A 13,092-nucleotide genomic window follows, 5' to 3' on the forward strand; every position below is an offset into this window, starting at 1 on the left:
CCAGGTCTCCAACTCCTGGCCTCAAGCGATCCCCCTGCTACAGCCTCCTAAAGCACTGGGATTACAGGTGCGAACCACTGCACCCAGATCTCAGTTCATCTTAAGGTGGGGTAAGGGTGGTCTTCAGGGTCCTTGCTAGCTGCCCCTTGATTATGTCCTAAGACACTTATAAATTAATTGATGTCTTATGTAGGCGATGCTATAGAGCAGCAGCTCTCATTGGCTATACATAGGAAATTTGTAGATCAGAATCTCTGGGAGTGAGATGCAGGCATTGTGTTGATTAATTTAATTAAAATACAAGGTAAGAAATAAAATTGGAGAAGCCATGTGGGTAAGCACATTAGTCCATGTATATGTCTTTAAGTGTTCATATCGATTATAAAAACATCATTTTTCAAATATTTGGAAACTAAGTTGTGAAGGGAACTCGATTCTGTCATGTTGAATGGAATAGAATGCTCTAGTTCAGGATGAGTCAAAACTAGATCGATTTTTAAAATATTATTATTAGTAGTAGTAGAGACGGGGGGGGGGGGGTGTCTCGCTCTTGCTCAGGCTGGTCTCGAACTCCTGGCCTCAACCGATCTTCTCTGCTCTGGCCTCCCAAAGTGTTGGGATTGTAGGCATGAGCCACTGCACCCAGCCTAGATCCATTATTAAAAGCTTCTGTCTTAAGATAGGATGAATTCCTACGGTAGCGCTGTTTGGATGTGCTATTTTGCACTCAGGACATTGGCACTGAAGCTCTAACCGCTTCTGAGAGAAGACGACGGCCCCCTGGCGAACCAAGGTTCAAAAACCTCTGACCAGGAAAGGCCGACAGGGGGCGCTCCCGGACGACTCTGGTCCCTCAAGGGTGCGGCGCGGGGGGTTGTGGGACTTGTAGTTTTTCTTGCATCATTTCAGCTTCATGAACTACACTCCCCAAAATGCAAATGTAACCAGACAGTTCCACTGTCGGGTGTGAAGTGTCCCTTGAGCTGTGGAAGGTAAGTGTGTGTTCTGTGCGGGCTGCGGGTTTCTAGAAGCGGTGGATTTCTTCTAAGGGATTCCATTTCTCCTCTTTGCCCTTGGCGGGACTGGGAAGACAGCAGCTGTTCCAATGGAGCGCGTTTTCAGCGGGGTGTCCCTGGCCCTTTGGTCTCAGGAGACTCGGCTGTGTATTTGCGCTGTTCTCCTACGGCTGAGGAATGTCAAAGAGAAAGCCGGGTCCTGAACTCAGGCCTGGAAAGCAAAGCACAAAATAATGTTTACGTATGGGGTGCCTGTCACGGGAGGATTTCTGTATTATATCAAATAATATTTCAAAGTTTTGTTTTTAAAGCTAGAAAAGCTGACACGCAGGGGCCTTGTCTCTCTGCTGTGTCCAAACAGCAGAGTTTGCAACGGAAGATAAATCATGAATAAAATCAAAGCCTGAGAGGTCTGAGCAACAACTCCATCAAATCTAGTCTACTGGAACTCAAATATGCTTCTGTAGCTTGTGGAGAAAGAAGATAATTCTAATTTATAAAATAGAAAGTAGGTTTATGGAACACATAGTCTCCCAAAGGATGGTATTAACTAAAAATATAGATAAATTTATTCCTCTTATAGAGACATCTTTAGATGTAGCTATAGATGGAATAATAATGGACTATTACGAGATTTAAAGGTTTTTGGGGTAAGCCATTAACCTTTTGAAGTTTATAAGGAATTCAGTTCTGTGAAGCCAGGTGTTACTGGAAGAGATGGAACGGGCCTTATGTTATGCTAGTATCCCACTTTATCATTTTTTTTCCTCCTCCCCTCCCCTTTTAAAATAATATACTTTCCCTTGGATGCAGAAAGCCTTGGCAGATTCACCAGCCATTTGAAGTTAATTTCCATTTGAGGACTGCAGCACAGAATTCCGGCTTAGGTTCTTAAGAGGTCAGGAAGATAAGATTGGCTTAGGCTATTATGAAACAGTTCAGTGTGCAGACAAGATTTCATTTTGTGGAAGGCAGGAGAGATTCTTGACCGCCCCCCCCCCCCCAAAAGTATTATTATTGTTATTATTGTATTTTATTTATTTATTTATTTTTTTTGAGACAGAGTCTCACTCTGTTGCCTGAGCTAGAGTGCTGTGGCTCACAGAAACTTCAAACTCCTGGGCTCAAGCAATTCTCCTGTCTCAGCCTTCGGAGTAGCTGGGACTACAGGCACGAGTCACCACTTGGGGATTTACATGTTTTCAGTGTTTATCCATGTTGTAGCATGTATCAGCACGTCGTTCATTTTTACAGCTTTTTTTTCTTCCATCCTATGGAATGACCACATTTCGTTTGTCATTCATCCGTTGGTGGTTACCTCTGGTTTTAAAACCCTGTTTCTTACATGAGGTTTCTTTCTCTCTAGAATGAGGATGAACCTTGGGTTGACTTTCAGGTCAGCAAAAGGCCGTTGGGTTGAGAACGTCAGCTGGCAGCATTCACATGGATCCATTGAGTCATTTGTGCCACCAAGTCCTCCCTTGGACCCTGAGAAGGTCAAAGAGTTACAGCGCTTCATCACCCTTTCCAAGAGACTCTTCGTGATGACTGGGGCGGGAATCTCTACCGAGTCGGGGATCCCAGACTACAGGTCAGAAAATGTGGGACTCTATGCGCGCACTGACCGGAGGCCCATCCAGCACAGGGATTTTGTGCAGAGCGCTCCAATCCGCCAGCAGTACTGGGCGAGGAACTTTGTGGGCTGGCCACAGTTCTCCTCCCACCAGCCTAACCCTGCACACTGGGCTCTGAGCAACTGGGAGAAACTCGGAAAGTTGCACTGGTTGGTGACCCAAAATGTGGATGCCTTGCACACCAAAGCGGGGAGTCGGCGCCTGACAGAGCTCCACGGATGCATGCACAGGTGCAGGAAGGTCTAAAAAAGTTTGGACCCAAATACATATGTTGCTCTGTGAGAGCAGGGACCTGGGCTGTCTTGATCACTGTTGTCTTAGTTAGACCTTGAGCAAGTTGTTTATTTTGGAATTGATCCTAGGAAATCCAGTGAGGGAGTGGGGACATAAAAAAGGGAAGGGTGCATTAGTGAGTGGGTTACAGCTTTGAGCTGCTGGGACTCAGTCTCATGCGGGACCCTATGACTATCAGGAATTTCACAATTGTCTCATTGCAAGTTGAGGAAGCTGGGGTATTTATCTACCATCTCCCATCCCTCATTGGTCGAGGGTCCCTTGTAAGGAATTAACTCCGTAACACTTTGACTCTGCTCCGCCCTAGAAGGCTTCCACGGCCAGAAAACCTATTTTCAGTAGAGACAGGGTCTCACTCTTGCTTAGGCTGGTCTCGAACTCCTGACCTCAAGCGATCCTCCCGCCTTGGCTTCTCAAAGTGCTAGGATTACAGGCGTGAGCCACTGTGCCCGGCCAGGGATTTCTAAATGAAGGCAATTTGTGGAGCCCAGAGCATTCTGGCCTGGACTTGGAAGGTTTGGACTGGAGATTAGTGTGAAACCAGACTGTCTGGGAAGGCTAGACCCAAATCATGGTTACATTTGAAAATCAGGCAGTGCAGTTTGGGTCTGTTGTGAGAAACCAAAGGGGACTATTAGTGGTTTGTGAGCAAGAAAGCAACATGATAAAAATAGCATTTGAGGAGAGCGAGACAGGATTAGAAAGAGTAGGTCAGGGAGGTCAGCCCAAAGTACCCAGACTAAGGTGGTACCGGGGAATTAGTTAATGATGCCTATGGGTTCATTAAAGAATTTTTTTCAGGCCAGGAATGGTGGCTCATTCCTGTAATCTCAACACTTTGGGAGGCCAAGGCAGGAGGATCACTTGAAGCCAGGAGTTCAAGACCAGCCTGGGCAACATAGTGAGACCCTGTCTCTACAAAAAATAAAAATGTTAGCCGGGCATGGTGGCGGGTGCCTGTAATCCCAGTGACGCGGGAGGCTGGATGGCTTGAGCCCAGGAGTTCGAGGCTGCAGTGAGCTATGATCACACCACTGCACTCCAGCCTGGACAACAGAGTGAGGCCTGTCTCTAAAAAAAAATTAAAAAAAAAAAAGAAAAAAAATTTGTTTCATGACGAAAATTTCCAACATTCTCAAAAGTAAAGAGAATAGTGTAATAAATTCCCATATCCCACCACCCAGATTCAAAGGTTTTATGAAGATGCATCATTTCTACTTTATGCCATCTCTCCCTGTCTCTTCTTAAATGTTTTAAAACAAATCCAAGACTTCTTGATGTTTCCCAGGGGCTTTTTAAGGGAAGAAATCAACATAATCTCACGGCTGACCAGGATTTAAAGGACAAAAATGAGGAACACATTTTTTTCCAAGGGTTTTGGCCCAAGTATCTGGAGGAATGATGGTGCTGGGGAAGTTGGGGAGGGTGGCTGAACAGGATGGTCTGGAAGACTTGGGGCTTGGGCTAGAGTTTGGGGGACAGAGCAGGGGTGGAGTCACAGAGGAAGACACCATTATACAGAGGCCCTGATGCAGTGAAGACGGGCACCCCTCCAAGGTGGGGAACATAGAAAGAAAACAGGGTGGAGGCCTGAAGAGCATCCAGAGGAGGAACCAGCTTTCTATTTTCTCTTTCAACAGCTGTTTAGTGAGTGCCACCATGTGTAGGCGCTGTTCTAGGCGGTGGGCATAGGGCACTGGTCAAAAGGCACAAAGTGCTTGCCCTCACGGAGGGCTCTGAGAGAGGGGAGCAGAGAACCGGGAGGCACTGTGTCATGGAAACCAAGGGGGAGAAGTATTTGTTTTTTGTTTTAATTTTGAAGTGTTTACACTTTAACAACATACACATGGGTATGAGGTCTCTCTGTGTCCAGTCACAGCAAGGGCTTAGTAAATAGCTGACAGCCCAGATATAGGCCCTGGAAACAGAGCTAGGTGGCAGGCAGGACTGCCTAGTTGGTGACATCCCCAAATGTGGCTTTGACGACAAGAACCTGGCCTTCCAGGGCTCCAACCTGAAGACCCTGCATCCTTCCCCTGGCGCGGAATCGAATAGGTCTTCCTCTCCCAGGCTGAGGGTTTTCTGGAGAAAGACTCCTCCTGCCTTTTAGGAGAAGTATCTTAAGGAGAGGGTGGTGATAGATGGTGACAATGACAGCAGATGAACAGAGCAGAGGATAAAGGGGAAAACACTGGCTTTGGCACTAAGGAAATCATCGGGCAAGGTGTTTGTAGTTGTGTTGAGGATGCAAACGAGCTAGCAGAGGGTGAAGGAGGGCGTGTAGTAAGGACAGATGTATATGTACTTGTTCTGGAAGGTTGGCAGTGGAAGGAAGGTGAGAAACAGGGAGGTAGCTAAGGAGGTCATGAGAAAGCATGCCTAAAATCAGGGGAATCTGTGTGCTAGGAAAAGAAAGCAGCGACAGAGGGGTTGGAAGTGGCTGGGGATGAAACATCTTGGGCAGCTGTGTGCCTTCCAGGGGCATGCTGTTCATTCACCTCTCCTTTGGTGTCAGGGTCCTCTGCTTGGATTGTGGCCAACAGACTCCCCGGGGGGCGCTGCAGGAGCGCTTCCAAATCCTGAACCCCGCCTGGAGTGCTGAGGCCCATGGCGTGGCTCCCGATGGCGACGTCTTTCTCTCAGACGAGCAGGTCCGGAGCTTTCAGGTACCATCCTGTGTTCGATGCGGAGGCCCTCTGAAACCCGATGTCGTTTTCTTCGGGGACACAGTGAACCGTGACAAGGTTGATTTTGTGCACAAGCGTGTAAAAGAAGCCGACTCCCTCTTGGTTGTGGGATCGTCCTTGCAGGTATCTGACTTGCCGAGTGGTAGCTGCCCCTTCTGCGGGGCGGGGAGTCCTGGAGAGGGTCCCTCTTTGGTTTAACTTTGCCTGGATCTAGAGAGCTCTTCCGTGTGTCTTCTCCCCGTGCAGGTGTACTCTGGCTACAGGTTTATCCTCACTGCCCGGGAGAAGCAGCTACCAATCGCAATACTGAACATTGGGCCCACACGGTCGGATGACTTGGCGTGTCTGAAACTGAACTCTCGTTGTGGAGAGCTGCTGCCTTTAATAGACCCACACTGACCACAGCCTGGTGTTCCTGAGCCAGGAACAGGGTCTTTCACTGGAATCCTGCTGCTAAACGTAAACGCCTTCTCAGATAACAGATTCCAGTTCCCATTTGACCGAGAGTCGTGGGGTGCACTGACAAGCTATAAAAGGTTCTAAGTTTCTTAATGTATGACCATTCTTAATTACAACTAATTTTTTTTTTTTTTTTTTTTTTTTGAGACAGAGTCTTGCTCTGTCACCCTGGGTAGAGTGCAGTGGCTCACTGCAACCTCAAATTCCTGGGCTTAAGCGATCCTCCTGCCTCAGCCTCCCCAGTAGCTGGGACTACAGGCATGTGCCAGGAGGCCTGGGTAATTTTTCTATTTTTGGTAGAGACAGGGTCTCACTCTTGCTCAGGCTGGTCTCTGAATTTCTGAGCTCAAGCGATCCTCCTGCCTTGGCCTTCCAGAGTGCTAGGATTACAGGTGTGAGCCACCATGCCTGGCCAAAACTAATTTTTTAATGTACATTAAGCTATAGTTTTTCAAATTCTATGCACATAGCTACTGAAGACACTAATGTTCCAAAATCTGCCATTGCTTTTTCCCTATTTTTAAAAATAATAGCTTTAATTGAGATATAATTCACATATGGTAAAATTTACCCTTTAAAAGTATACAGTAAATTGAGTTTTAGATACTCATAAAGTTGTGCATTGATCACTACTATCTAATTCCAGAATATTTTCATCATCCCAAGAAGAAACCTTGGGCCCATAAGCAATCCCTATCCCCACCACTGCCCCACCCGACCCCCATCTCTGACAACAACTGGTCTTTCTGTTTCTCCCTGTTCTGGACATTTTATACAGTATGTAGCCCCTTTGGTTTTTCCACATAGCATAAGGTATTAAAGCATCCAGATCAAGGAAAAGGACGTTAGCACCCAAGAAGTCCATGTGGCACACCACTTTTTAAATATACTTTTGAACTAGTTTTCACATTATTAGAATAATACATATTTATTGTAGAAAGTTTGGACAACACAGATAAGTAAAAAGAAAATAATACCAATTACCCATAACGTCACCACCAAGATAGCCAAAGTTTAACATTCTGGTATAACTAAATGAGTTTTTACAAAAATGGAATCAAACTGTGCTTAAAGTGTTATTATGAAACACATCCTGTTTTCACTTAACAGTAATAGTGGCCATCTTGCCATGTCCTAAATGCAATGGTTTTTTGAACAGTAGGCTGATGTTCACAGACATTCTCTCTGCTCTACTCCCGGCTCATCTGGGCATTAACTTGTTTCATTTCTTTTCAGATCACTAAGGATCCATCCCTTTTCCCTCAAACTAACTGAAGCTCACTGAGTGCGGCCTAGAGAGGGCAGCAAACCAACATGTCTCTGCCAGCCCATCTCTGACCTGGGCAGGTTCCAGAGCCAGGCTAAGGTCACCAGGCTGACGAGATCTGCCCTGGAAGAAAGATTTTTTCCAAGAAGCAGCTGTTCTTGATAGGAAAACTGTATTCACTTCCTTTTTTATCTCACCTGGCAGAAGAAATGGCCTGGGAAATATGTAAGCCAGAATGGTCTCTGGAGTGCTAACCCAAGGATCTCACTAATTTGGGGTTGGTGAAGGTAGAAGGAAATGAAATAATTTATAATCCAAATGGTTGTGTCTTTAACCGAACCATTTTGATATATTTTTTGAATAAATATGTGACAGCATGAATGAATTTTTTATTAACTAAGGACTAAAGGAATCTTTTTTAATAGCACACTAAGTAGGCTGCACATTTATATGTGTGTGTGTGTGTGTGTGTGTGTATATATATATATATATATATATATTTTTTTTTTTTTTTTGAGACAGAGTCTCACTCTGTTGCCCGGGCTAGAGTGCCGTGGCATCAGCCTAGCTCATAGCAACCTCAAACTCCTGGGCTCAAGTGATCCTCCTGCCTTAGCCTCCCGAGTAGCTGGGACTACAGGCATGCGCCACCATGCCTGGCTAATTTTTCTATATATATTTTTAGTTGTCCAAATCATTTCTTTCTATTTTTAGTAGAGACGGGGTCTGGCTCTTGCTCAGGCTGGTCTCGAACTCCTGAGCTCAAACCATCCTCCCGCCTCGGCCTTCCAGAGTGCTAGGATTACAGGTGTGAGCCACCGTGCCCGGCCTAATATATTTTTTAATCAGCTAAAAAGAGAATGGGGCTTTATGACAGTTCTCTAAGGATTGATTTCTACTTGATTTCAGCTGTCAAAATAAGACACCTGCTTGAACCTGGTCTGTAAAGAGGAAAGTTAATTCCCAAGTGGGCTCTCAAGTTGGAGGAAAGACTTGTCTGATTACTGAGTTAGCCGTAAAGAATCAGTGTACCAGGCTAAAGCTTTCTGCACAATCTCATCACAAAGTGAGGTGGATGAAAGAATCACGGTCTCTTCTGGATAGCTTTTTGTCTAAAATTAGGGCAGGCAATACCTGCTCGTCCTGCACCTGCCTAGGAGGCAAACTTCAGTTAACTGGGGTAATTCAAGATCTTGCAAACACAGAGTTCTTTTTCACTTGAACAAATGCAGGTTTGCTCATAGTCATTAATTCTGAAGAGGTGTAAGGTTGTTGTGAATACTCACTGCAGCATTTTTGCAGATGGGGATCCTAAGGTGTTTTGAACCGGATTTCCTCAGTTACCCAAAGTCAGTACCAACAAATGTCTTTTGAATCTCAAGCCATTCTCATCCCACAAATCTCATTGACAGTTATTGACAGACACTGTATTAAGGTACTAAGGATACAAAGATAAAACTTCTTATCCTCAAGTGGCTCACAGAGAAAACACTGTTCCCACCACCACCACCACCACCACCACCAAATGAGAGAAACAGAGAAAATTTAGTCCATCCCCCTCATTTTATTTTTGAAGAAATTAAGATCCAGACTTACCAGAGGCCATGCTACACAGTTTCAGAACCAGGACTGGAATCCAAGGCGACTCTCCTTCGAGTTCTTCTTTTTAAACAACAGTGCCTCTCATTGGTCTGCAGATTATGATTACATTATAGCAAATTATGGTCAGCCTAAAGTTGAAGTAAAAGCCAGCAGTACACCTGGCCAAGGAGACAAGAAATGGTTAAAATATGGTGGGTAGTGGAGAGCAGGTTAGATTGCCAGGAGGGGAAGGCAGGCTCTTTCAGCACCTCGATGCTGGCACAAATCATGAAATCAAGTCTTCAGGGCCTTAGGACTGTTTGCTTTGTTCATATTTCCTCCTGAGACAGAATTCTTTTAAATAAATAAATAAATAAATAAATGTGTCCTAAGAGAAACCTGGTATCTCCCGAAACTGACGTTTTTCATGTCTGCCTCCTTAGTTTGTCTTTTGCTTTCTACCATCACGGCAGTTCCTAACCCACTGTACATGGCCCCAGTTAGAGTACAAACTAGTGAGTGCTCTCAGTGAGTAATTTTTTCCTCAGTTTACTAGAAAAGGCATATAGCATGAAATTGAAACTCTTAGAGAACAGACAAACTTGGATTTCAATCTCAGTCTTGCTACTTACTAGTTAGGCGAACTTCAGCAAGTTATTTTATCTAATTTCAGGCCCTTTCTGTATAAATGAGGATAACAGAAGCTATGATACTTTATGCATGTGAAGCTCATAGTGCAGTGTCTGACCCTGGCACATAATAAATAAAGGCCAGCCACTGTCATTAGGAGATGGGAGGAAGGCACCATGGAGGAAAATAAATCATCCTATCTACCTAACCTTTGTAACTAGACTTTGCAATTATCTTCCCCAGAGCCTCACTTCCTTTTGTGCACCTGTTTATCTTTTTAAAAAGATTACAAAAGCAAGTCTTGCTTGATGTAATAAAAACCTTTCTAAAGAAAATAAAAAGTATCTTTCTCTCTCCTTCCCCTTAGGAAAATTAATAATTTTTACTGAACATCTACTATACAACAAGTATTGCAGGAAGCATCGTTTACACAACGTACTTGTGCACTTCCTTCCCACAACCCCATGGTATATGATACGGGCACTATTATTTCCTTTGAAAGATGAGGCACCTGAAGCTTGGAGACCTTGAGTAAACTGCCCAAGGTCACCTAAGGTGACTAGGCTAGTAATCAAAGCCAGTCTGTCCAGTTCTGGCCCCTTCATGCTGTAGAAACCGGCGGGGTAACTGAGCACTGATGGAAGAAGGGCAAAACTCAAGAAACTTCCCAAAAGTGACCCAGGCTGGGTCCTGAAAGATGAACACGAGTTCACCAGGCAGAAAAAGGCAAGGCATGAAGGCGGAGCAAACAACCAATGCAAAAGCATCGAGGTTAGACCAGCAAATCGCTTTACTATTTTTTTTCTCCTTCTCGCTCTTCAAGGTAGGGAAAATTTAAGTGTGGACTTGGGGCACCTCAGAGGCCTTTGGCTCACCCAACATCCACTTGCCTCTCTGCTTAGCCACCCCTCCTCACGGCCCCCGCTTTGCTTCCCTGCACCCCACTTTCCCGGCCCCCTCGTCCCTCCCCGGGAGAAAAGCAACTGAGAGGTTGCCAACCTTTGGAAACAGGCGGGGCTAGGGGATGAGTGACCCAGACAGGGAAAAGCACAGCGGGAGAGGTGGCCTCAATGTCACGCCCGCGTGAGAATGCCTGTGCCTTCTTTTCACAGTCGAACGCCCACTCCGTCCATCCTGCGGGATTCTGGCTCAGGAAAAGAGCGCTGCCAGGGCCCCAGGAAGCGGAGCCGCCACCGCCAAACCACGCGCACGCCACCAGCAGCTAGTGTTGCCAGCAACTGCACCTGCGCACGCTCGGGCCCCGGTGCGTGCTGGGAGGGGCGGAGCCCGAGCCTGGGGGTGTGGAAGTAGGAACGGGCTGGGCCGTTATTCACCAATAGAAAACAGAGACAGAGCGCCGCGTGTCCATAAATTACCCAATCACACATCTTCTGGTCGTGGCGCGGGATGCCAGGATTACTGGGTGGGGCGGGCAGGGTCACGTGACGTGAAAAGGTAAATACGGCCACGTGGCTTTTTTCCCCTCAGCTTGGGGGAACCATTAGGTCACATTGTACCATCGTTGAAGCAATTATTTAATCCCAATGTGTAATGTGCTGGATTCTGTTAAGATACTGTGGCTGCCATTGCTTTTTCCCCCAAGTGTATTGGAGAGGAGCACAAGTTTTGACACAATCTAAAATCTCTCAGTCTCCTTTAATTATTTATTCATTCAACTCATCCTAGCTACCGTTGCTTGTGTTTCCCGTATCCCACTTCTCATAATGGGCACCCAACAAATGCTCATTTAAAGATTGTTAAAGAAATTTATTCTCTCTCTCCCAAGCCCTGGGATGGAGAAAAAGATAGATTTTTACATAAGAGGATATATTTTTTGTTTCTGTTTTTGTTTTGAGACAGGGTCTCGCTCTGTCGCCCTGGCTGGAGTGCAGTGGCCTCATCATAGCTAACTGCAACCTCCAACTACTGGGCTCAAGCGATCCTCCTGCGTCAGCCTCCTGAGTAGCTGGGACTACAGTCGTGCTACCATGCCTGGCTGATTTTTCCATTTTTTGTGGAGATGGGGTCTTGCTCTTGCTCAGGCTAGCCTCAAACTCCTGGCCTCAAGCAATCCTCCCGCGTAGGCCTCACAGAGTGCTAGGAATACAAGCGTGATCCCCCAGGCGCCTGGTCAGAGGATATTTTTTGAGCCCACCTGTAACCTTTAGTACCCCGTGACCTTGTTCTCACTCTTGTTTGTTTTGTCATCTAAAAAGAAAAATGGGAGTAAGCACCAATCTCCTATAAGCTCATCTTTCTTCCATCCATAAAGGGGCTTGCAGTTTCTTTCCATTGAAGAAAGATGGTATTATGGCCTTTCCAGTTTGTTGAAGGCTGAAGCCACGTCTAACTTAATTTTACATCTCTTGGCTGTCTTACGTAGCATAGTCTGCAAAGAATGCAATCTATGCTTGTTGAATTTGGGAATAGTTCCAATGTTGCCTGCCAAAGAATCAAAAAGACCCTGAGCACTGATGACCAGGACTTCATTTAGCATTCTGCCATCATTTGAGTGTCCTCTATGTGCCAAGTACAGTACTAGGCAGTTGGAGATACAAAAGTGACTGAGACACCTCACTCTGCCTTCGACAAGTTTCACGATCTGATGGCATTTCTCTGAATTATGCAGATCTGCACTCCAAGCTCATCTGTGCCACTCAGGAAGTGAGCGACCTTAGGCAAATCACTTGCCTCTTTAAGCTAGTTTTCTCATCTGTAAAATGTGGACACAATAGTACCTACCGCTATAGACTTTGAGGAAGACGATTGTGCGAAATGAATGGCATCATCGGGAGTATAGAGCATAACATATATATAAGGATGCCAGTTTGAATAGAAAAAGAAAAGTCTCAGAGCAGACTGAATTGCAGACAGCTAATAACACTAAGTGATTGTCTTGACGCCAGCCCCAAATACAGTATCCTCAGCACTTTGTACAGTGCCTGGCCCCCAGAATAAGTGTTCAATAAACAATCGTTGACAATATCTGGGTGATGGGCACACTTATAACTTTGACTCAAGCAGTACAAAAGCAATCCTTGTAACCAAAACATTTGTACCCCCGTAACATTCTGAAATTAAAAAAAAATTTAAAAAAATCATTGAGTGGATGAATAAAATGAAGGAGAAATTAGGCCGAAAGGTAAGTGCACGTACACTGTCTTCTTCAAAGGGAAGTCCCTTTGCTGTCCACCACACACCCAGAAGTGGCAGCTGCTCTGTTGGCCTCCAGTGGTCTGACACTGTTCAGTGGTGGCTTCTCATAATCAACAGTCTTGTCTTTTCTAATTCAGTTTCTTTCTCCACTGCTTCCCTCTTGCTCTGGTGAATTTTAATGCCAGTGCAGTCATAGAGAAATTTGGCTGGGTGACTTAGTGGTTAGGAGATCAGGCATTGCCATCAGACAGACCTGGTCAAATCCTCACTGCCGTTTGTGTGATCTCAGGCAAATGACTCAACTTCTCTGAGGTTTTATGTTTATTTATTGTTTTTAACTGTACACAGATGGGATTCTCTGAAGTTTT

General features: G+C 45.4%; 1 protein-coding gene and 1 long non-coding RNA gene across 4 annotated transcripts; one reads left to right on the plus strand and one right to left on the minus strand.

The window, feature by feature from the left end:
* The first annotated feature begins 953 nt into the window (after positions 1-953).
* On the plus strand, positions 954-7,722 carry SIRT4 (sirtuin 4). 3 transcript variants are annotated; one of them, XR_011236544.1, is made up of 5 exons: positions 954-992; positions 2,383-2,880; positions 5,460-5,754; positions 5,878-6,167; positions 7,327-7,722. XR_011236544.1 is itself a non-coding variant. In XM_069497270.1 (4 exons), the coding sequence occupies exons 2-4, from the start codon at positions 2,384-2,386 to the stop codon at positions 6,028-6,030; spliced, it is 945 nt and encodes a 314-aa protein (XP_069353371.1). In that variant the 5' UTR covers positions 954-992; position 2,383; the 3' UTR covers positions 6,031-6,219. The 3 variants fall into 3 exon arrangements, 2 of the variants coding, with proteins under 2 accessions (XP_069353371.1, XP_069353372.1); XM_069497270.1 differs by lacking the exon at positions 7,327-7,722 and having other exon boundaries at positions 5,878-6,219; XM_069497271.1 differs by lacking the exon at positions 7,327-7,722 and having other exon boundaries at positions 2,383-2,607; positions 5,878-6,219.
* On the minus strand, positions 992-10,754 carry LOC138401729 (uncharacterized). Its single transcript, XR_011236545.1, has 3 exons — positions 10,568-10,754; positions 8,954-9,117; positions 992-1,227 (listed from the first exon to the last, which is right to left on the minus strand). It is a non-coding gene; the product is annotated as an uncharacterized lncRNA (long non-coding RNA).
* Positions 10,755-13,092: the final 2,338 nt, after the last annotated feature.

This window comes from Eulemur rufifrons, chromosome 21, assembly GCF_041146395.1.
Source record: "Eulemur rufifrons isolate Redbay chromosome 21, OSU_ERuf_1, whole genome shotgun sequence".
NCBI classification, from domain to species: domain Eukaryota; kingdom Metazoa; phylum Chordata; class Mammalia; order Primates; family Lemuridae; genus Eulemur; species Eulemur rufifrons.

Coding starts and splice junctions, on each gene's coding strand:
- SIRT4 (XM_069497270.1), top strand. CDS start 2,384: ATGAGGATGAACCTTGGGTTGACTTTCAGGTCAGCAAAAGGCCGTTGG. Junction 2,881..5,459: donor CTCCACGGATGCATGCACAG/GTGCAGGAAGGT, acceptor CTTTGGTGTCAG/GGTCCTCTGCTTGGATTGTG. Junction 5,755..5,877: donor TTGTGGGATCGTCCTTGCAG/GTATCTGACTTG, acceptor CTCCCCGTGCAG/GTGTACTCTGGCTACAGGTT.